This window comes from Coregonus lavaretus (assembly GCF_964263955.1).
Source record: "Coregonus lavaretus genome assembly, contig: HAP1_SCAFFOLD_135, whole genome shotgun sequence".
In the NCBI taxonomy this organism is placed as follows: Eukaryota; Metazoa; Chordata; class Actinopteri; order Salmoniformes; family Salmonidae; genus Coregonus; species Coregonus lavaretus.
The window spans coordinates 71,103-95,236 of NW_028158792.1; the positions used below are offsets into that span (position 1 = coordinate 71,103).

The window sequence follows — 24,134 nt, forward strand, 5'->3', positions numbered from 1 at the left end:
GTTTGTTCAGGTTCCCTAAATGGGAAAAAAGCTTTCCACACTGGGAGCAATTGTGTGGTTTTTCCCCTGTGTGTGTCCTCTCATGTGATTTTAGGTCATGTGATCGTGAGAATCTCTTTCCACACTGGGAGCAGTGGAAGGGCTTTTCTCCTGTGTGTTTCCTTTCATGCTCTTTTAGCTTCCATAACCACTTAAAACCCATATTACACTGGGAGCAGTGGTGTGGCATCGCTGGTTTGGACGTCTCTGGGTCTGGTTCCCCTGAAGGACTCTTACTGCTGTCAGAGGGAGAGTCTGGTCTCTCTCCTGCCAAAGACAAAACAGAGTATTTAGTTAAACAGAGAGACCTGAATGAAACCTCCATGATAAAACTGTTTTCCTATGAGGTTGAATCCAGACTAGATCCCTCATTATTTAACAAAATGTGGATCCTGGATGCTGATTGGTTGATAGCTGTTAGTTATTCACCTTAATCCCGGGTAATGCCTGTTAACAGTTCCATTTGAATTATTCCTACACATCCACTGTCCCACAGCCCTGCCAGGCAATTCATAAACTAATCTCCACTAGAAAGAATCATCAAGACATTATCACCCCATGCTTCCAGCCTAGCATTTGGTTTGTATGTAAAATAAAACATGTATAGAACTTATTTTGGTGATTTACTACTGAATATAAATATATGGAACATGTTTATTTATATGGAATCGCTTTAATTACTATAATGACACCTAGTGGCCAATTGTTGGTTTGCTACTAGAATGGTACATAAGGGGTTAAGTTAAGATGGGTCTAGAATGGTACATAAGGGGTTAATTTAAGATGGTGCTAGAATGGTACATAAGGGGTTAAGTTAAGATGGGGCTAGAATGGTACATAAGGGGTTAAGTTAAAATGGGGCTAGAATGGTACATAAGGGGTTAAGTTAAGATGGTGCTAGAATGGTACATAAGGGGTTAAGTTAAGATGGGTCTAGAATGGTACATAAGGGGTTAAGTTAAGATGGGTCTAGAATGGTACATAAGGGGTTAAGTTAAGATGGTGCTAGAATGGTACATAAGGGGTTAAGTTAAGATGGGTCTAGAATGGTACATAAGGGGTTAAGTGAAGATGGGTCTAGAATGGTACATAAGGGGTTAAGTTAAGATGGGTCTAGAATGATTTATACCTTTTCACTTCATGATTTATACCTTTGGATTTACCGTTTATTTCACCCTGATCATTTTAGTGCCCTTTTTGAGTTAGTTTTACCATCAATATCAACTGGGACCTGTTTTACCATCATTATCAATTGATCAACCAGTGTGTTTGGCTAGAAACTATGCCAACAGAATGAACAACCAGTGTGCTTGGTTAGAAACTAAACCAATAGCGACTTACAGGAGCAATTAGGGTTAAGTGCCTTGCTCAAGGGCACGTCGGCAGATTTTTCACCGTCTCGGCTCGGGGATTAGAACCAGCGACTACAATGTGCGAACCCCCCGCCCAATCACCCATCATGTTTTTTTGTTTGTATTGTGCATGAAGAAATATGGAAAGTAAATCGTTCACCAAGAAACAAGCGTTAGACGAGACTTTGGGGCGGCAGGTAGCTTAGTGGTTAAGAGCGTTGTGCCAGTAACCGAAAGGTTAGAAGGTTATGACACATAATCACTCATATACTGTAAATGTCTCCAAAGTGTGTAGTGACATTCTACTGCTTTTAGCTGAGTGTCCTGAACCCATAAAGCACTGGATTATCCTATACAGCTGAACCCATAACCATAAAGCACTGGATTATCCTATACAGCTGAACCCATAAAGCACTGGATTATCCTATACAGCTGAACCCATAACCATAAAGCACTGGATTATCCTATACAGCTGATCCCATAACCATAAAGCACTGGATTATCCTATACAGCTGAACCCATAACCATAAAGCACTGGATTATCCTATACAGCTGATCCCATAACCATAAAGCACTGGATTATCCTATACAGCTGAACCCATAACCATAAAGCACTGGATTATCCTATACAGCTGAACCCATAACCATAAAGCACTGGATTATCCTATACAGCTGAACCCATAACCATAAAGCACTGGATTATCCTATACAGCTGAACCCATAACCATAAAGCACTGGATTATCCTATACAGCTGAACCCATAACCATAATGGATTATCCTATACAGCTGAACCCATAACCATAAAGGAGGACCGCTGTAGAAGACAAAAATGTCAAGGTAGTGAAAAAACGGCCCAGAATGCCTTAGCCTCTAGCCACACCCACCAACTGGAGCAAACCAAAACGTACCTCATAGTCTGTTCAAGAACCTACAGTCATTTTTGGGGGGATAATAGTGTAGTTCTATTAGCTATGTTGACTATAACATTACTTTAGCTAATATGGTGACAACAATGTAGGCTGTGTGTAGCGGTTAGCGGTTATGATATGGTTTGGCTTGGAAAGGTTTTTCCGCCTGGTCATATACAGCTGATGTGTTGTGCATTGAAGTCCACAAGGTAAGGGAAGAGGTGAGAGGAGGAGAACGCGTAGATGTGAGAAGGACCTATACCATGAGCAAAGTGATCATGCTGTTTGTATGCGGCTGCTATGAAAGGGAACTGGTGATCATGCTGTTTGTATGTGGCTGCTATGAAAGGGATCATGCTGTTTGTATGTGGCTGCTATGAAAGGGATCATGCTGTTTGTATGTGGCTGCTATGAAAGGGATCATGCTGTTTGTATGTGGCTGCTATGAAAGGGATCATGCTGTTTGTATGCGGCTGCTATGAAAGTGAACTGTGTGTGCGGGTGATCAGGGGTGTGTTCATTCCGATGAGTCTGTTGAAAGATTCTCGTCTGCAACTGATGGACTAATGATTACACCCTGGATCAGCTAGATATAGACAAGTGTGTGCAAGGCGGTATGGAATGGTGTCACTGTCACCTTCAATTAAAAATTAGCAAAACTTCTAAAAACCATGTACAAATAATTTAATTTATTTTGAATACAGGTTGTAACAACCAAATTGTGGAATAAGTCAAGGGGTATGAATACCATCTGAAGGCACTAGAAAATGGACTAAAGAAGCAAACTGATTTAAATATAAAAGGTCAAAGGCTCTCAAAACCCTCTCCTTGTGTTCTGACTGACACTTTGTGTCATCTACCTTCCAGCCATCCATTCACCCAATCAGAAGAGCTCTCCTGATGTTCTGACTGACACGTTGTGTTATCAACCTTCCAGCCATCCACTCACCCAATCAGAAGAGCTCATTTCTGTAAGTACATAGATGTATATAATGAATGTCCACTAGTGGCTGACACGGTTTAAAAAATACTCATTTTATTTTTATTCAGATAAAAATGTTGCATTAAATCAAATGTGTTTTACAAATCAGCACCGGTGTTTTCTCTGATATGGTGGAATAATACTGATGGGAACATTCATGAGGTAGTGAATGTTTTTCATGTTAACAACTTATCAGATCATCATCACATGTGCATACAGCTTTAGCTTGGAGACTAGTACACAAATTAACTCAATGAAACCAAACAAACTACATTTCATGAGGTTTCAAGGTTAGAATCAAGAAATACACACAATATTCATCCAATTAACAATTTACATTTTAAAAATATCCAAATCATATAATAAACGTCTAAAAAAAGGTTCATACTTTTATCCAATATATCAAAATGTAGAATCAAAACAAAATACATATTTTAAAATTGTAATCTGATTTTAGACATAATATGTCTCCAGAGGAAATAACTAAAATAGCCTATTCTTGAGTAAGATTTCATCTAAACAATATGATTTAATGTGGCATAAAATAAGAGTCAACCACAGCCTCTCTATTCTGTCATGTGACTTCAAGTCTTCTGTCCGGGAAAACGTCTTTCCACAATTAGGTTCCCTGACTAAAACTCTTTCCAAACTGTGAGCTTTATCCTCCCCTGTGTGTGTGTGTGTATGTCCACGTGCCTTTTCAGGTTTCCTAACTGGGTTTAAACTCTTTCCACACTGGGAGCGATTGCATGATTTGGCCCCTGTGTGTCCTCGCATGATCTTATAGGTTCCCTAAATTGGTCAACTCCTTTCCACAGGGACCGTGGTAAGATGTGTGTGTCCTCTCATGCTCCTTAAGGTTATTTAACAACCTGAAATTCATTAGGCAATGGGAACATGGGTAAGGCTTCACTCCAGAGTGTATTCTATTCTTATGTTTGTTCAGGCTCCCTAAATGGGTAAAATCCTTTCCACACAGGGAGCAGTGGAAAGGTTTCTCCCCCGTGTGTGTCCTCTCATGTGATTTTTGGTCCTGTGAGCGTGAAAATCTCTTTCCACAATGTGCACAGGGGTAAGGCTTTTCTCCTGAGTGTATTCTATTATGTTTGTTCAGGCTCCCTAAATGGGTAAAATCCTTTCCACACATGGAGCAATGATAAGGTTTCTCCCCTGTGTGTGTCCTCTCGTGTTCCTTCAGCTTATCTAACAACCTAAAATTCTTTCCACAGTGGGAACAGTGGTAAGGCTTTTCTCCTGTGTGTATTCTATTATGTTTGTTCAGGCTCCATAACTGGGTAAAACACTTTCCACACTGGGAGCAGAGAAAAGGTTTCTCCCCTGTATGTGTCCTCTGATGTATTTTTAGGTTCTGTGATCTCGAAAATGTCTTTCCACACTGGGAGCAGTGGAAAGGCTTTTCTCCTGTGTGTTTCCTTTCATGCTCTTTTAGCTTCCATAACCACTTAAAACCCATATTACACTGGGAGCAGTGGTGTGGCATCGCTGGTTTGGACGTCTCTGGGTCTGGTTCCCCTGAAGGACTCTTACTGCTGTCAGAGTGAGAGTCTGGTCTCTCTCCTGCCAAAGACAGAGTATTTAGTTAAACAGAGAGACCTGAATGAAACCTCCACATGATACAACTGTCTTCCTATGAGGTTTAATCTAGACTAGATCCCTCATTATAAAACCGTACAGTTGGATCCTGGATGGCGATTGGTTAATAGCTGTTAGTTATTCACAATACTACCTGGGTAATGGCTGTTAACAGTTCCATTTGAATTATCCCACAGCCCTGCCAGGCAAGTCATCAACTAACCTCCACTGGAAAAAAGCATCTCAAAATTATTACCCCACGCTTCTAGTCTAGCATTTGATTTGTATAGAACTTATTCCGGTGATTTATTATTCAATAGAAATGTATAGAAAATGTATTTATTCATTAGTAATCTCCCTTTAATAGCTATAATGACAGCTAGTGGCCAATTGTTGGTTTGTTACTAGAATGGTACATCAGGGGATAATTATTAGGACATGTAAACACCTTATTCTGCGTTCCAGCTGTGTAATTGAGCTCCCTCTTTAGGGCGAGTGAAGTGAGTTAGGAACAACTAAATGTTTGCGTCTTAAAAGTTGTTTTCACATAACGTTATGTCTGAACTCACAAAAATAACATGGTCGCTGTGGCAGAAGTTTTTATTTTGAAAAGGCGATTTTCTGCATTTATCAGCGCCTTCAGGTAGACTGACTTCTGATGTGAACAGGATTATTAGAGCCATTTAGATATTTTGTCTAGGGATACACATTTCGATAAATTTTGATGCCAACTAACTGACCCTCATTAAGCGGTCAACAAACGGTTAAATTTTTTCCCAAACAGTACAATGCCATGACCAGCAGAAAATACTATCAGAGATCTGTATATTATGACAAGATGCTCAAGTCTCCGCCCTAACAATGGGAGTCGTCCCAATTGCGGGAAGGCAGGCGACAAGCTCAGGTCCAAAACCTCCACAAAACTATTACAGACTACAAAGGGAAGCACAGCCGCGAGCTGCCCAGTGACACAAGCCTACCAGACGAGCTAAACCACTTCTATGCTCGCTTCGAGGCAAGCAACACTGAAGCATGCATGAGAGCACCAGCTGTTCCGGATGACTATGTGATCACGCTCTCCGTAGCCGATGTGAGTAAGACTTTTAAGCAGGTCAACATTCACAAGGCCGCAGGGCCAGACGGATTACCAGGACGTGTACTCCGAGCATGTGCTGACCAACTGGCAAGTGTCTTCACTGACATTTTCAACATGTCCCTGACTGAGTCTGTAATACCAACATGTTTCAAGCAGACCACCATAGTCCCCGTGCCCAAGGACTCTAAGATAACCTGCCTAAATGACTACCGACCCGTAGCACTGACGTCTGTAGCCATGAAGTGCTTTGAAAGGCTGGTCATGGCTCACATCAACAGCATTATCCCAGAAACCCTAGACCCACTCCAATTTGCATACCGCCCCAACAGATCCACAGATGATGAAATCTCTATTGCACTCCACACTGCCCTTTCCCACCTGGACAAGAGGAACACCTACGTGAGAATGCTATTCATTGACTACAGCTCAGCATTCAACACCATAGTGCCCTCTAAGCTCATCACTAAGCTAAGGATCCTGGGACTAAACACCTCCCTCTGCAACTGGATCCTGGACTTCCTGACGGGCCGCCCCCAGGTGGTAAGGGTAGGTAACAACACATCTGCCACACTGATCCTCAACACGGGGGCCCCTCAGGGGTGCGTGCTCAGTCCCCTCCTGTACTCTCTGTTCACCCATGACTGCATGGCCAGGCACGACTCCAACACCATCATTAAGTTTGCCGACGACACAACAGTGGTAGGCCTGATCACCGACAACGATGAGACAGCCTATAGGGAGGAGGTCAGAGACCTGGCCGTGTGGTGCCAGGACAACAACCTCTCCCTCAACGTGACCAAGACAAAGGAGATGATTGTGGACTACAGGAAAAAAAAAGAGGACTGAGCACGCCCCCATTCTCATCGACGGGGCTGTAGTGGAACAGGTTGAGAGCTTCAAGTTCCTTGGTGTCCACATCACCAACGAACTATCATGGTCCAAACACACCAAGACAGTCGTGAAGAGGGCACGACAAAGCCTATTCCCCCTCAGGAGACTGAAAAGATTTGGCATGGGTCCTCAGATCCTCAAAAAATTCTACAGCTGCACCATCGAGAGCATCCTGACTGGTTGCATCACCGCCTGGTATGGCAACTGCTTGGCCTCTGACCGCAAGGCACTACAGAGGGTAGTGCATACGGCCCAGTACATCACTGGGGCCAAGCTTCCTGCCATCCAGGACCTCTATACCAGGCGGTGTCAGAGGAAGGCCCTCAAAATTGTCAAAGACTCCAGCCACCCTAGTCATAGACTGTTCTCTCTGCTACCGCACGGCAAGCGGTACCGGAGTGCCAAGTCTAGGTCCAAAAGACTTCTCAACAGCTTCTACCCCCAAGCCATAAGACTCCTGAACAGCTAATCATGGCTACCCGGACTATTTGCACTGCCCCCCCACCCCATCCTTTTTACGCTGCTGCTACTCTGTTAATTATTTATGCATAGTCACTTTAACTCTACCCACATGTACATATTACCTCAACTACCTCAACTAGCCGGTGCCCCCGCACATTGACTCTGCAACGGTACCCCCCTGTATACATAGCCTCCCTACTGTCACTTTATTTTACTTCTGCTCTTTTTTTTCTCAACACTTTTTTTGTCGTTGTTTTATTTTTACTTTTTTTGTTAAAAATAAATGCACTGTTGGTTAAGGGCTGTAAGTAAGCATTTCACTGTAATGTCTGCACCTGTTGTATTCGGCGCATGTGACCAATACAATTTGATTTGATTTGATTTGAAAATAAGCCTATAAAAAAACGCATTGGGCATATTTTGAGGAGAGTGAAACCTCTCACTACACTTCTTCCTCTCTGATACAATTGTGATGGAAAATGTTCTGTTTGTGCTTTTCTAATAACCAATTTCTGTGTTCATGCAAGTGACTGATTGAACAAATCCTCACTATCAGTATCTGCGATTTGGAATGAGTAGGTGTGTCCAAACTTTTGACTGGTACTGTATTCACTAACGGTCAAAAGTTTTAGAACACCTACTCATTCAAGGGTTTTTCTTTATTTTTACTATTTTCTACATTGTAGAATAATAGTGAAGACATCAAAACTATGAAATAACACATGGAATCATGTAGCAACCAAAAAAGTATTAAACACATTTCAGATTCTTCAAATAGCCACCCTTTGCCTTGATAACAGCATTCCACACTCTTGGTATTCTCTCAACCAGCTTCACCTGGAATGCTTTTCCAACAGTCATGAAGGAGTTCCCACATATGCTGAGCACTTGTTGGCTGCTTTTCCTTCACTCTGCGGTCCAACTCATCCCAAACCATCTCAATTGGGTTGAGGTCGGGGGATTGTGGAGGCCAGGTCATCTGATGCAGCACTCCATCACTCTCCTTCTTGGTAAAATAGCCCTTACACAGCCTGGAGGTGTGTTGGGTTATTGTCCTGTTGAAAAACAAATGATAGTCCCACTAAGCCCAAACCAGATGGGATGGCGTATCACTGCAGAATACTGTGGTAGACATGCTGGTTAAGTTGCCTTGAATTCTAAATAAATCACAAAGGCAAAGGGTGGCTATTTGAAGAATCTCAAATTTATTTTGATTTGTTTAACACTTTTTTGGTTACTACATGATTCCATGTGTGTTATTTCATAGTTTTGATGTCTTCACTATTATTCTACAATTGTTATGATGAGTTTCTCGGGTATCAAGTAATTAAGGATACAAGAATATTAACACTTAGCTGGGGAGTTCATTCAAATATTTAATAGGTACCATGGTTCGTTCTAACAAAAGGCACGTGCTTCGCCTCTAGCTATTCCAAACTACTGAACAAAGAAAATATCTCAGTTTATATACCCTCTGTTACACGTTTCTTCAACAACATCTGGCAACCCTCAATGGGCACTCCCTTCTTTGATGTTATTACCTTGTACCCCAAGTCAGTATATCATGTCCATCCATCATTCTAAGATAAACCTCAGTAATCTCCCTCGACAATAATGGAATCCTTGTTATTCAGACTGTGCGGCGCCCAGAATCCCTTATCTACTAACCTTTAACCTGGTTCACACAACACTATGAAATGACATCATAACAACAATGCAGAAAATAGTAAAAATAAAGACCCTTGAATGAGCAGGTGTTCTAATACTATTGACTGGGACTGTATATGAAGCTATATATATATATATATATAATTACACACAGTGCATTCTGAAAGTATTCAGACCCCTTGACTTGACATTTATATTTGAGTCATTTAGCAGATGCTCTTATCCAGAGAGACTTACAGTAGTGAGTCATTTAGCAGACGCTCTTATCCAGAGAGACTTACAGTAGTGAGTCATTTAGCAGAACGCTCTTATCCAGAGAGACTTACAGTAGTGAGTCATTTAGCAGACGCTCTTATCCAGAGAGACTTACAGTAGTGAGTCATTTAGCAGAACGCTCTTATCCAGAGAGACTTACAGTAGTGAGTCATTTAGCAGACGCTCTTATCCAGAGAGACTTACAGTAGTGAGTCATTTAGCAGACGCTCTTATCCAGAGAGACTTACAGTAGTGAGTCATTTAGCAGACGCTCTTATCCAGAGAGACTTACAGTAGTGAGTCATTTAGCAGACGCTCCTATCCAGAGAGACTTACAGTAGTGACAACCACAGATCACAGGCAGGAAGTACATTCTTCTTCTTCTTCCTTAGAGTAGCTATCAGTAGAGTCAGAGCTAGAAAGGGTGGGGGTCAGGAGGAGGAAGATTATTTAAGATACTGTTTGAAGGGTTTCAGATGTTTTGGGAAGATGGGCAGGGACTCTGCTGTCCTAGCTTCAGGGGGAAGCTGGTTCCACCATTGGGGTGCCAGGACAGAGAAGAGCTTTGACTGGGCTGAGCAGGAGCTGCACTCCCGTAGGGGTGGGAGGGCAAAGAGACCTGAGGTGGCAGAACGGAGTGCTTGTGTTGGGGTGTAGGGTTTGAACGTAGCCTGATGGTTGGGAGGGGCAGTTCCTCTTGCTGCTCCGTAGGTAAGCACCAGGGTCTTGTAGTGGATGAGCTTCAACTGGAAGCCAGTGGAGTGTGAGGAGGAGCGGGGTGACATGGGAGAACTTGGGAAGGTTGAAAAACCAGGCGGGCTGCTGCATTCTGGATAAGTGGCTTTAGCAGCAGATACAGAGGAAGAGAAGGTAGAGAGGGAGTGAAAGGATGATAGGTACTACGGAAGTTTAGTTTTCCTCCCTTTTCACTCAGCTGCCGCAGCCCTGTTCTGTAAGGAGGGGAGGGCCGAGCCGGCTTCCTGTTCTGTAAGCTCGCAATGAGTCACTCAGCCACGGAGCAGGAAGGGGAGGGCCGAGCCGGCTTCCTGTTCTGTAAGCTCACAATGAGTCACTCAGACACGGAGCAGGAGGGGAGGGCCGAGCCGGCTTCCTGTTCTGTAAGCTCACAATGAGTCACTCAGACACGGAGCAGGAGGGGAGGGCCGAGCCGGCTTCCTGTTCTGTAAGCTCACAATGAGTCACTCAGACACGGAGCAGGAGGGGAGGGCCGAGCCGGCTTCCTGTTCTGTAAGCTCGCAATGAGTCACTCAGACACGGAGCAGGAGGGGAGGGCCGAACCGGCTTCCTGTTCTGTAAGCTCGCAATGAGTCACTCAGACACGGAGCAGGAGGGGAGGGCCGAGCCGGCTTCCTGTTCTGTAAGCTCGCAATGTGTCACTCAGACACGGAGCAGGAGGGGAGGGCCGAGCCGGCCGGGAGGAAAGGGGACAGTGCCAGTCATTAGATGAAAGGGAGGAAAGTAGGGTCGAAGAGGCAGAATCAGGAGACAGGAGGGAGAAGGATTTAGCAGAAGGGAGAGATGATAGGATAGAAGAGGAGAGAGTAGTGGGAGAGAGAGAGTGAAGATTGTGATGGCACATGACCATCTGGGTAGGGGCTGAATGGTTAGGGTTGGAGGAAAGGGAGACAGAAAAGTGATCAGAGACCTGGAGAGGGGTTGCAGTGAGATTAGTAGGAGAACAGCCTCTATTAAAAGATTAGGTCAAGGATATTGCCTGCCTTGTGAGTTGGAGGGGACTGGGAAAAGGAGAGTTGGAAAAAAAAGAATTGTTGAAGTCGCCAAGTACGAGGAGCGGTGAGCCATCGTCAGGAAATGAGCTTATCAAGGTGTCCAGCTCATTGAGGAACTCTCCAAGGGAACCTTATATAATATGCCATTTAGCAGACGCTTTTATCCAAAGCGACTTACACAAAAAAATTAAATGTATGCACGCATGACTGTATGGGTGGTCCCGGGGATCGAACCCACTACCTTAGCGTTACAAGCGCCGTGCTCTACCAGCTGAGCTACAGAGGATCACCTTGTGGGTGATAGATGACATCAACGTTAAGCTTGAGTGGACAAGTGACAGCGACAGCATGGAATTCAAATGAGGTGATGGACAGGTGAGACAGGGAGAAAATAGAAAATCTCCACAGGAGAAATGAGTAGCCCTGTGCTACCACCACCACGACCAGATGCTCTCAGACGAGAAAACATAGTCAGATGAAGAAAGAGCAGCTGGAGTAACAGTGTTCTCTGGGCGGATCCCTGTCCATGTCTCTGTCAAGGCCAAAAAGTCAGTCTGAAGGGCAGCATAGGCTGAGATGAACACGGCAATCTTGAGATGAACTCGCCGTTCTCCCAGAAAATTGAATGTTCATTTCTCTACCATAAGCCGCCTCCAACGTCGTTTTTAGAGAATTTGGCAGTCCACTCAACTGGCCTCACAACCACATGTAACCACGCCAGCCCAGGACCTCCACATCCGGCTTCTTCACCTGCGGGATCGTCTGAGACCAACCACCCGGACAGCTGATGGAACTGATGAGTAAGCCCTTTTGTGGGGAAAACTGATTCTGTTTGGCAGTTCCTGGCTCCGAAGTGGGTGGGCCTATGCCCTCCCAGGTCCACTCATGGCTGCGCCCCTCTGCCCAGTCATGTGAAATCCATAGATTAGGGCCTAATGGATTTATTTGAATTGATTGATTTCCTTATATGAACTGTAACTCAGTAAATTCATTGAAATTATTGCATTTTGCATTTATAATTTTGTTCAGTATATGCCAACAGTGGGCAACAATGCCTCATTTATCATAACCATTACAGATAACAAATCCTAACTGTTAAATTGCCTCATATTCAGTCAAATGCCATTTAAGGATTAATTTATTGAAACTGTAATATCAACTGGTTATACTGCACCTGTACACAGCCCATCTGAAATGAGCCCACCCAACTACCTCATCCCTATATTGTTATTTATTTTGCTCATTTGCACCCCAGTATCTCTATTTGCACATCGTCTCTCGCACATCTATCACTCCAGTGTTAATACTAATTGTAATTATTTTGCACTATGGCCTATTTATTGCCTTACCTCCATAATTTACTACATTCGAACACTCTGTATATATATTTTCTGTTGTATTTTTGACTTTATGTTTTGTTTTACCCCATATGTAACTCTGTGTTGTTGTTTTTAAATCACACTGCTTTGCTTTATCTTGGCCAGGTTGCAGTTGTAAATGAGAACTTGTTCTCAACTGGCTTAACCTGGTTAAATAAAGGTGAAATAAAATAAAATATCGTGGAACACAATCATCAGAAAGGGTAGTAGCCTCATCAGTGTGGTGCTTGGCCTGTAGAAGCCTGTGGCTGTGCAACGGCATAGCCTTGTTTTGTTCATTTAGCAGACAAGAGGCCCTTATCACAGAGGCCCCTTATCACAGAGGCCCTTATCACAGAGGCCCCTCATCACAGAGGCCCTTATCACAGAGGCCCTTATCACAGAGGCCCTTATCACAGAGGCCCTCATCACAGAGGCCCTCATCACAGAGTCCCTTATCACAGAGGCCCTTATCACAGAGGCCCTTATCACAGAGGCCCTTATCACAGAGGCCCTTATCACAGAGGGCCTTATCACAGAGGGCCTTATCACAGAGGCCCTTATCACAGAGGCCCTTATCACAGAGGCCCTTATCACAGAGGCCCTTATCACAGAGGCCCTTATCACAGAGGCCCTTATCACAGAGGCCCTTATCACAGTCAAGACACCTATTTTATAGTAAAAAACAACATGTAACATAACACAATAAAATAGAACAGTTATTCTTAAAGATCATTTGAAATGGGGCTCAATTTGGCGAGTTGAAAGACACATTTTGAAGGGTTACAAACCAAAATCTGTCTTCTTTTTTGATATACAGACGTTCGATTGACTTTTTATATGCCTGTTCCTTGGAATTCTCTAAATGGAGTAACAATTCTACATTGAACACTGCATGGGGATGAATTAAGGTCACGACCTCTGTTTGGTGAGTAGGCCTAGGCTTCATGATTCTGATGAAAATACGCTCTCAGTCTTTAAATAAACTAATGGTTTTGCATATTTTCAGTGAGGAACCTGTCTATATGAGGGGGGGGGGGGGGGGGGGGTTTATAGCCATGGCTGACCAATTCTAAATCCACTAGCAGTTTGCAAAGTAGGGTCGTCACTAACGTTAGTTACCACAGCCACAAAGTCATGAACCCTGCCTGTTCCTACAATTTCGCTTCTTAATATCTAATTTTAAACCTTTAACCACACTGTTAACCTTATGACTAACCTTAAATTAAAAACAAAAAACAATGTTTTTTAATTATTCCTAAACTGCAGCTCATTGTTGGAACACATATAGTCCTACTTCAGTCAACCGGTCCATCTTTCCCCTCCCATCAGTTAGATATGTTATTATAGCAATTTATTTCTACAGGCGTACAGAGCATGCCTGTGTAGAGGGAGGAGCTGAGGGAGACATGGAGGGGAAAGGGAATTCTGGGAGCAGAACTGTGTGATGGCGGGAGGGAGGGAGGGAATTCTGGGAGCAGAACTGTGTGATGGAGGGAGGGAGGGAATTCTGGGAGCAGAACTCCTTCTAGACCTGTCTGCTGCCTTTGATGACTCATTGCGAGCTCACAGAACAGAGCTCCGGGCAGCGGAGCGGAAATGGAAGAAAACTAAACTCCCTGCCGACCTGGCATCTTTTCACTCCCTCCTCTCTACATTTTCTTCATCTGTTTCTGCTGCTAAGGCCACTTTCTACCACTCTAAATTCCAAGCATCTGCCTCTAACCCTAGGAAGCTCTTTGCCACATTTTCCTCCCTGCTGAATCCCCCCCCCCCCCCCCCCCCCCCTCTCTCTCTGTGGATAACTTCGTCAACCACTTTGAAAAGAAGGTTGACGACATTCAATCCTCGTTTGTTAAGTCTAATGACACTGCTGGTCCTACTCACACTGCCCCACCCTATGCTTTGACTTCTTTCTCCCCTCTCTCTCCAGATAAAATCCTGCGACTTGTGACTGCAGGCCGCCCAACAACCTGCCCGCTTGACCCCATCCCCTCCTCTCTTCTCCAGACCATCTCCGGTGACCTTCTCCCCTACCTCACCTCGCTGATCAACTCATCCTTGACCGCTGGCCATGTCCCTTCCGTCTTCAAGAGAGCGAGAGTTGCTCCCCTTCTCAAAAAACCAACACTCGATCCCACTGATGTCAACAACTACAGACCAGTATCCCTTCTTTCTTTTCTTTCCAAAACTATTGAGCGTGCCATCTTTAGCCAACTCTCTTGCTATCTCTCTCAGAATGACCTTCTTGATCCAAACCAGTCAGGTTTCAGGACTGGTCATTCAACTGAGACTGCTCTTCTCTGTGTCACGGAGGCTCTCCGCACTGCTAAAGCTAACTCTCTCTCCTCTGCTCTTGTCCTTCTAGACCTGTCTGCTGCCTTTGATACTGTGAACCATCAGATCCTCCTCTCCACCCTCTCCGAGCTGGGCATCTCCGGCGCGGCTCACTCCTGGATTGCGTCCTACCTGACCGGTCGCTCCTACCAAGTGGCGTGGCGAGAAGCTGTCTCCGCACCACGTGCTCTCACCACTGGTGTCCCCCAGGGCTCAGTTCTAGGCCCTCTCCTTTTCTCCCTATACACCAAGTCACTTGGCTCTGTCATATCCTCACATGGTCTCTCCTATCATTGCTACGCTGACGATACACAACTAATCTTCTCCTTTCCCCCTTCTGATAACTAGGTGGCGAATCGCATCTCTGCATGTCTGGCAGACATATCAGTATGGATGACGGATCACCACCTAAAGCTGAACCCTGGCAAGACGAAGCTGCTCTTCCTCCCGGGGAAGGACTGCCCGTTCCATGATCTCGCCATCACGGTTGACAACTCCACTGTGTCCTCCTCCCAGAGTGCGAAGAACCTAGGCGTGACCCTGGACAACACCCTGTCGTTCTCCGCCAACATCAAGGCGGTGACCCGCTCCTGCAGGTTCATGCTCTACAACATTCGGAGAGTACGACCCTGCCTTACACAGGAAGCGGCACAGGTCCTAATCCAGGCACTTGTCATCTCCCGTCTGGACTACTGCAACTCGCTGTTGGCTGGCCTCCCTGCCTGTGCCATTAAACCCCTACAACTCATCCAGAATGCCGCAGCCCGTCTGGTGTTCAACCTTCCCAAGTTCTCTCACGTCACCCCCCTCCTCCGCACACTCCACTGGCTTCCAGTTGAAGCTCGCATCCGTAACAAGACCACGGTGCTTGCCTATGGAGCAGTGAGGGGAACGGCACCTCCGTACCCCCCCCCCCCCCCAAAAAAAAAATAAAAAATAAAAAAAATAATAATAATAATAATTGTAAAGTGGTTATCCCACTGGCTATAGGGTGAATGCACCAATTTGTAAGTCGCTCTGGATAAGAGCGTCTGCTAAATGACGTAAATGTGCCCTTGAGCAAGGCACTTAACCCTAATTAATCCTGTAAGTCGCTCTGGATAAGAGCGTCTGCTAAATGACTAAAATATAATGTAAATGTAAATGGAGGGAATTCTGGGAGCAGAACTGTGTGATGGCGGGAGGGAGGGAGGGAGGGAGGGAATTCTGGGAGCAGAACTGTGTGATGGAGGGAGGGAATGTTGGCTGGGTGGGGTTAGGGGAACGGGACGAGAGGTTGGGGGAGGAGACATGTTGGCTGGGCGGGGTTGGGGGAATGGGATCGGAGGTTGGGGGAGGAGACATGTTAGTTGGGCGGGGTTGGGGGAATGGGGTGGGAGGTTGGGGAGGAGACATGTTGGCTGGGCGGGGTTAGGGGAACGGGATGAGAGGTTGGGGGAGGAGACATGTTGGCTGGGCGGGGTTGGGGGAATGGGATGGGAGGTTGGGGGAGGAGACATGTTAGTTGGGCGGGGTTGGGGGAATGGGGTGGGAGGTTGGGGGAGGAGACATGTTGGCTGGGCGGGGTTGGGGGAATGGGATGGGAGGTTGGGGGAGGAGACATGTTGGCTGGGCGGGGTTGGGGGAATGGGATGGGAGGTTGGGGGGGAGACATGTTGGCTGGGCGGGGTTGGGGGAATGGGATGGGAGGTTGGGGAGGAGACATGTTGGCTGGGCGGGGTTGGGGGAATGGGATGGGAGGTTGGGGGAGGAGTGCCACCAGTATATATTGAATGTATTCATGTATTATAAATTGAATGTATTATCACTTAAACATGAAATGATGATCAAGATGATCTTTGTAGTTATGAACCTTTTGGAATGTTTCTTAATTTATGTTCATTATTATTTTCCTTCTGATTGGCTCAAATCTACAATATGTAAAATTATTTATATGAATTTAAATATTGTACCTGTGACCTAATGGTTTCTTTATCAGATAATACATCTACACCAGTCAAATGTTGGTTTTTTATCTGATAATCATAGAAGGATGAAATAAAATGAATTTATTCATTAAAAATAACGTTTTTAATATGTAACCATTTTATGAAAGAAATAAAGCAGTCAAATCCATGTTATTGTGAATAACACACTCTTTTAGGGCTGTTTCCCGGAGCTCTGCTTGGCGTCATGCGTAAAAACAACCCATATTCGTGTTAATTGACAATAATCCACTGGTTCTCATCAGTGCTTGACTTGGGCAGGAGCTCGGCAGAACTGAGGACCGGCACCTGAAATGTTCTACTGCTTGAGTTCCTGCACCTCTTAGAAAATATTAGTTCAAAAGTATCGAATAGTTCCTAAATATAAAAACAGGACAGGCACCCAAAAATGAGTACTGGCACCTAAGTCAAGCACTGGTTCTCATGCCTTATTGCTTACATTCAATGACCTGTGGAGAGTTTTATTTTCTGAAATCAGACATGAGTTGGTTGTAATATGATATCGTAACATAATGTTGGTGGACCCCCTCTGTGGCTTTAACACTTCCTACAGAACAACATATAATCAAGTGTAAAATACCCTTTTAAACCACACATATAGTTCAACAATTGCCGAGTTTGGGCCCCTGTTTTTAAGAAGGTACTTACTGGTGTTAATCAGATCTCCCGTCTCTCCTTCTTCTTCCTCCAATGTGACAGTCATCTCCGCCTCCTCCTCCTTCATTCCAAAAACGGCATTCTCCTCTTCCTCTTCCTTCACAGTAACATCCTCCTCCTCTTTCACTCTGAAAGCTTCTTCCTCCTCTTCTTTCACTGCAACATCCTCCTCCGCTTTCACTCTGAACGCGTCTTCCTCTTCTTTCACTGTAACATCCTCCTCCTCTTTCACTCTGAACGCGTCTTCCTCTTCTTTCACTGTAACATCCTCCTCCTCTTTCACTCTGAACGCGTCTTCCTCTTCTTTCACTGTAACATCCTCCTCCTCTTTCACTCTGAACGCGTCTTCCTCTTCTTTCACTGTAACATCCTCCTCCTCTTTCACTCTGAACGCGTCTTCCTCTTCTTTCACTGTAACATCCTCCTCCTCTTTCACTCTGAACGCGTCTTCCTCTTCTTTCACTGTAACATCCTCCTCCTCTTTCACTCTGAACGCGTCTTCCTCTTCTTTCACTGTAACGTCTTTCTCTTCTTCTTTCACGGTAACAGCTTCACCCTCTACTTGTTTTTGTATTGTAACATCCTCTTCTCCCTCCTCCTTTTTCGATGTGACAGTCATCTCCTCCTCCTCTTCTTTCACTCCAAAAACTGCATCCTCCTCTTCTTTCACTGTAACATCCTCCTCCTCTTTCACTCTGAACGCGTCTTCCTCTTCTTTCACTGTAACATCCTCCTCCTCTTTCACTCTGAACGCGTCTTCCTCTTCTTTCACTGTAACATCCTCCTCCTCTTTCACTCTGAACGCGTCTTCCTCTTCTTTCACTGTAACGTCTTTCTCTTCTTCTTTCACGGTAACAGCTTCACCCTCTACTTGTTTTTGTATTGTAACATCCTCCTCTTCCTCCTCCTCTTTCACTAGAGCTTCTTTCTCCGTCCAGCAGACCTCCTCTTCTTTAGCAGGAGGAGAGTAGCTTAGTGAGCTCATGGTCGGGGATGTTAGCTAGCTAGGCTAGTGCTAACTTAACAAGCCAGCTAGCTGACTAATAACAACTTAATATTAAATTAAATAGGTTAACAAGTAGATACGACCGAAGTGTGTTTAAACACAGTAGCTAATATACACCGAAAGCGTCTAGAGCTTGAATCTTTCGGCTGTTGGCTAACAAGCTACGGGGGTGGTTGACTGTTGCCTCCCGTCCACTAGATTATACGTCACGCTTTCAGCATCGCCTGAAAGACACACATCGCCATCTGCTGACTGGAGTGGGTAACGCAGTTGAGGATCTTTTTTTTATTGACAAAGTATATTTTAAATGTATTTAATTATATAATACACAGGGATGTGCTGATTGATTAGTGCAGATTTTTAATGAGTAAGAATAAAAACAATTATACTACAGCACATCTGCATTTAAGGCAGTTTCATTAAGTCAAACAAAATCGAAATAAGTAACTATCTACTGTAGATCCATACTGATATATGTATATATAGATGTATATAATGAACAGACTAGGTCTATACTGCTCCTACATGGTGTAACAATACAGTGGGGGAAAAAGTATTTAGTCAGCCACCAATTGTGCAAGTTCTCCCACTTAAAAAGATGAGAGGCCTGTAATTTTCATCATAGGTACATGTCAACTATGACAGACAAATTGAGAAAACAAAATCCAGAAAATCACATTGTAGGATTTTGAATGAATTTATTTGCAAATTATGGTGGAAAATAAGTATTTGGTCACCTACAAACAAGCAAGATTTCTGGCTCTCACAGACCTGTAACTTCTTCTTTAAGAGGCTCCTCTGTCCTCCACTCATTGTCTGTATTAATGGCACCTGTTTGAAGTTGTTATCAGTATAAAAGACACCTGTCCACAACCTTAAACAGTCACACTCCAAACTCCACTATGGCCAAGACCAAAGAGCTGTCAACGGACACCAGAAACAAAATTGTAGACCTGCACCAGGCTGGGAAGACTGAATCTGCAATAGGTAAGCAGCTTGGTTTGAAGAAATCAACTGTGGGAGCAATTATTAGGAAATGGAAGACATACAAGACCACTGATAATCTCCCTCGATCTGGGGCTCCACGCAAGATCTCACCCCGTGGGGTCAAAATGATCACAAGAACGGTGAGCAAAAGCCCAGAACCACACGGGGGGACCTAGTGAATGACCTGCAGAGAGCTGGGACCAAAGTAACAAAGCCTACCATCAGTAACACACTACGCTGCCAGGGACTCAAATCCTGCACTTTCAGACGTGTCCCCCTGCTTAAGCCAGTACATGTCCAGGTCCGTCTGAAGTTTGCTAGAGTGCATTTGGATGATCCAGAAGAGGATTGGGAGAATGTCATATGGTCAGATGAAACCAAAATATAACTTTTTGGTAAAAACTCAACTCGTCGTGTTTGGAGGACAAAGAATGCTGAGTTAAATCCAAAGAACACCATACCTACTGTGAAGCATGGGGTGGAAACATCATGCCTTGGGCTGTTTTTCTGCAAAGGGACCAGGACGACTGATGCGTGTAAAGGAAAGAATGAATGGGGCCATGTATCGTGAGATTTTGAGTGAAAACCTCCTTCCATCAGCAAGGGCATTGAAGATGAAACGTGGCTGGGTCTTTCAGCATGACAATGATCACAAACACACCGCCCGGGGAACGAAGGAGTGGCTTCGTAAGAAGCATTTCAAGGTCCTGGAGTGGCCTAGCCAGTCTCCAGATCTCAACCCCATAGAAAATCTTTGGAGGGAGTTGAAAGTCTGTGTTGCCCAGCGACAGCCCCAAAACATCACTGCTCTAGAGGAGATCTGCATGGAGGAATGGGCCAAAATACCAGCAACAGTGTGTGAAAACCTTGTGAAGACATACAGAAAACATTTGACCTGTGTCATTGCCAACAAAGGGTATATAACAAAGTATTGAGAAACTTTTGTTATTGACCAAATACTTATTTTCCACCATAATTTGTAAATAAAAATAAATAAAAAAATTCTCTCATTTTGTCTGTCATAGTTGATGTGTACCTATGATGAAAATTACAGGCCTCTCATCTTTTTAAGTGGGAGAACTTGCACAATTGGTGGCTGACTAAATACTTTTTTCCCCACTGTACATCATGTAGATGTATATAATGAACAGACTAGGTCTATACTGCTCCTACATGGTGTAACAATACATCATATAGATGTATATAATGAACAGACTAGATCTGTACTGCTCCTACATGGTGTAACAATACATCATGTAGATGTATATAATGAACAGACTAGGTCTATACTGCTCCTACATGGTGTAACAATACATCATATAGATGTATATAATGAACAGACTAGGTCTATACTGCTCCTACATGGTGTAACAATACAGTGCATTCGGAAAGTATTCAGACCCATTGGCTTTTCCCACATTTTGTTACGTTACAGCCTTATTCTAAAATAGACTAAAATAAAATAAAAATCCTCATCAATATACACATAATGACGAAGCAAAAACACGTTTTTGTTGCTAATTTATATAAATAAAGAAATAATGATCTATTACATTTACATAAATATTAATATTAACATTAATTAATTAATATATTAATAAAAACTTTAATATATCATTCACATACAGTGAGGGAAAAAAGTATTTGATCCCCTGCTGATTTTCTACGTTTGCCCGCTGACAAAGACATGATCAGTCTATAATTTTTATGGTAGGTTTATTTGAACAGTGAGAGACAGAATAACAACAAAAAAATCCAGAAAAACGCATGTCAAAAATGTTATAAATTGATTTGCATTTTTAATGAGGGAAATAATATTTTACCCCTTTGCAAAACATGACTTAGTACTTGGTGGCAAAACCCTTGATGGCAATCACAGAGGTCAGACGTTTCTTGTAGTTGGCCACCAGGTTTGCACACATCTCAGGAGGGATTTTGTTCCAGTCCTCTTTGCAGATCTTCTCCAAGTCATTAAGGTTTTGAGGCTGACGTTTGGCAACTCGAACCTTCAGCTCCCTCCACAGATTTTCTATGGGATTAAGGTTTGGAGACTGGCTAGGCCACTCCAGGACCTTAATGTGCTTCTTCTTGAGCCACTCCTTTGCTGCCTTGGCCGTTTGTTTTGGGTCATTGTCATACTGGAATACCCATCCACGACCCACTTTCAATGCCCTGGCTGAGGGAAGGAGGTTCTCACCCAAGATTTGACGGTACATGGCCCCGTCCATCGTCCCTTTGATGCAGTGAAGTTGTCCTGTCCCCTTAGCATAAACACACCCCCAAAGCATAATGTTTCCATCTCCATGTTTGACGGTGGGGATGGTGTTCTTGGGGTCATAGGCAGCATTCCTCCTCCTCCAAACACGGCGAGTTGCGTTGATGCCACAGAGCTCGATTTTGGTCTCATCTGACCACAACACTTTCACCCAGTTCTCCTCTGAATCATTCAGGTGTTCATTGGCAAACTTCAGACGGCCCTGTATATGTGCTTTCTTGAGCAGGGGGACCTTGCGGGCGCTGCAGGATTTCAGTCCTTCACGGCATAGTGTGTTACCAATTGTTTTCTTGGTGACTATGGTCCCAGCTGCCTTGAGATCATTGACAAGATCCTCCCGTGTAGTTCTGGGCTGATTCCTCACCGTTCTCATGATCATTGCAACTCCACAAGGTGAGATCTTGAATGGAGCCCCAGGCCGAGGGAGATTGACAGTTATTTTGTGTTTCTTCCATTTGCGAATAATCGCACCAACTGTTGTCACCTTCTCACCAAGCTGCTTGGTGATGGTCTTGTAGCCCATTCCATCCTTCTGTAGGTATTCAATCTTGTCCCTGACATCCTTGGAGAGCTCTTTGGTCTTGGCCATGGTGGAGAGTTTGGAATCTGATTGATTGATTGCTTCTGTGGACATGTTTCTTTTATACAGGTAACAAGCTGAGATTAGGAGCACTCCCTTTAAGAGTGCGCTCCTAATCTCAGCTCGTTACCTGTATAAAAGACACCTGGGAGCCAGAAATCTTTGTGATTGAGAGGGGGTTAAATACTTATTTCCCTCATTAAAATCCAAATCAATTTATAAAAATGTTTACATGCGTTTTTCTGGACTTTTTTGTTGTTATTCTGTGTCTCACTGTTCAAATAAACCTACCATTAAAATTATAGACTGATCATTTCTTTGTCAGTGGGCAAACATACAAAATCAACAGGGGATCAAATACTTTTTTCCCTCACTGTATGTATTCAGACCCTTTACTACGTACTTTGTTGAAGCACCTTTGGCAGCGATTACATCATCGAGTCTTCTTGGGTGTGATGCTACAAGCTTGGCACACCTGTATTTGGGGAGTTTCTCCCATTCTTCTCTGCAGATCCTCTCAAGCTCTATCAGGTTGGATGGGGAGCGTCGCTACACAGCTATTTTCAGGTCTCTCCAGAGATGTTCGATCGGGTTCAAGTCTGGGCACTGGCTGGTCCACTCAAGGTTATTCAGAGACTTGTCCCGAAGCCACACCTGCGTTGTCTTGGCTGTGTGCTTAGGGACGTTGTCCTATTGGAAGGTGAACCTTCAACCCAGTCTGAGGTCCTGAGAAGGTTTTCATCTGTACGTTTCTCCATTCATCTTTCCCTCGATCCTGACAAGTCCCTACCGCTGAAAAACATCCCCACAGCATGATGCTGCCACCACCATGCTTCACCGTAGGGAGGATGCCAGGTTTACGCCACCCGTGACGCTTGGCATTCAGGCCAAAGAGTTCAATCTTGGTTTCATCAGACCAGAGAATCTTGTTTCTCATGGTCTGAGAGTCCTTTAGGTACCTTTTGGCAAACTCCAAGCGGGCTGTCATGTGCCTTTTACTGAGCAGTGGCTTCCGTCTAGCCACTCTACCGTAAAGGCCTGATTTGTAGAGTGCTACAGAGATTGTTGTCCTTCTGGAAGGATCTCCCATCCCAACAGATGAACTATGGAACTCTGTCAGAGTGACCATCAGGTTCTTGGTCACCTCCCTGACCAAGGCCCTTCTCCCCCGATTGCTCAGTTTGGCTGGGCGGCCAGCTCTAGGAAGAGTCTAGGTGGTTCCAAACTTCTTCCATTTAAGAATGATGGAGGCTACTGTGTTCTTGGGAACTGTGGGACCTTATATAGACAGGTATAATCGTAAACAATATGATTTCATGTGCCATGAACAAAAACATTAATTCTCAGTCAAAAACATAAGTCAGAACACAGCCTCACTATTCTCTCATGTGATTTTATTTCTATTCAGATAAAATTACGCTGCATTAATAAAATCCTTTTTACAATCAGCACCAGTTTTATCTGACATGGTGGAATAATACTGATGGGAACAGTCATGAGGTAGTGAATGTTTTTCATGTCAACAACTTATCAATGTTACCAGAACATCACATTTTCATATTTCCTTTAGCTTGATGATTACTACACAAATTAACTAAATGAAACAAGTCAATTCAAAAGGTTTCAATGTTAGAATCAAGAAAAGCACATGCTATGAATCTAGTTCATCATTTACATTTTGCAATATCCAAATCATGTAATCAAATTCATTTTGCAATATCCAAATCATATATCCAATCAATTTCAATCAAATTCATTTAGCAAAAGCCTAATCTTATATATAAAATCAAAGTCTATAGGTTTCAAGGTTAGAATCAAGAAACGCAAAGTTCCATTCATCTATATAATAATTTACATTTAGCAATATCCAAATTATATAATGAACAACTGAGGGTTTATACCTGTAACCAATGCATTAAAGTTCATAACCAAAACAAAATACACATTTTAT

The 24,134-nt window shown here is 43.9% G+C and overlaps 1 protein-coding gene across 1 annotated transcript; it reads right to left on the reverse strand.

Moving 5' to 3' along the window:
• Nucleotides 1-3,888: 3,888 nt before the first annotated feature.
• Nucleotides 3,889-17,954, reverse strand: LOC311123575 (uncharacterized protein; the record flags this gene model as incomplete). The annotated part of the gene is made up of 2 exons (XM_084197816.1): nucleotides 3,889-4,860; nucleotides 17,327-17,954. The coding sequence occupies 2 exons, from the start codon at nucleotides 17,952-17,954 to the stop codon at nucleotides 4,064-4,066; spliced, it is 1,425 nt and encodes a 474-aa protein (XP_084053942.1). The 3' UTR covers nucleotides 3,889-4,063.
• Between the last annotated feature and the right edge of the window lie 6,180 nt (nucleotides 17,955-24,134).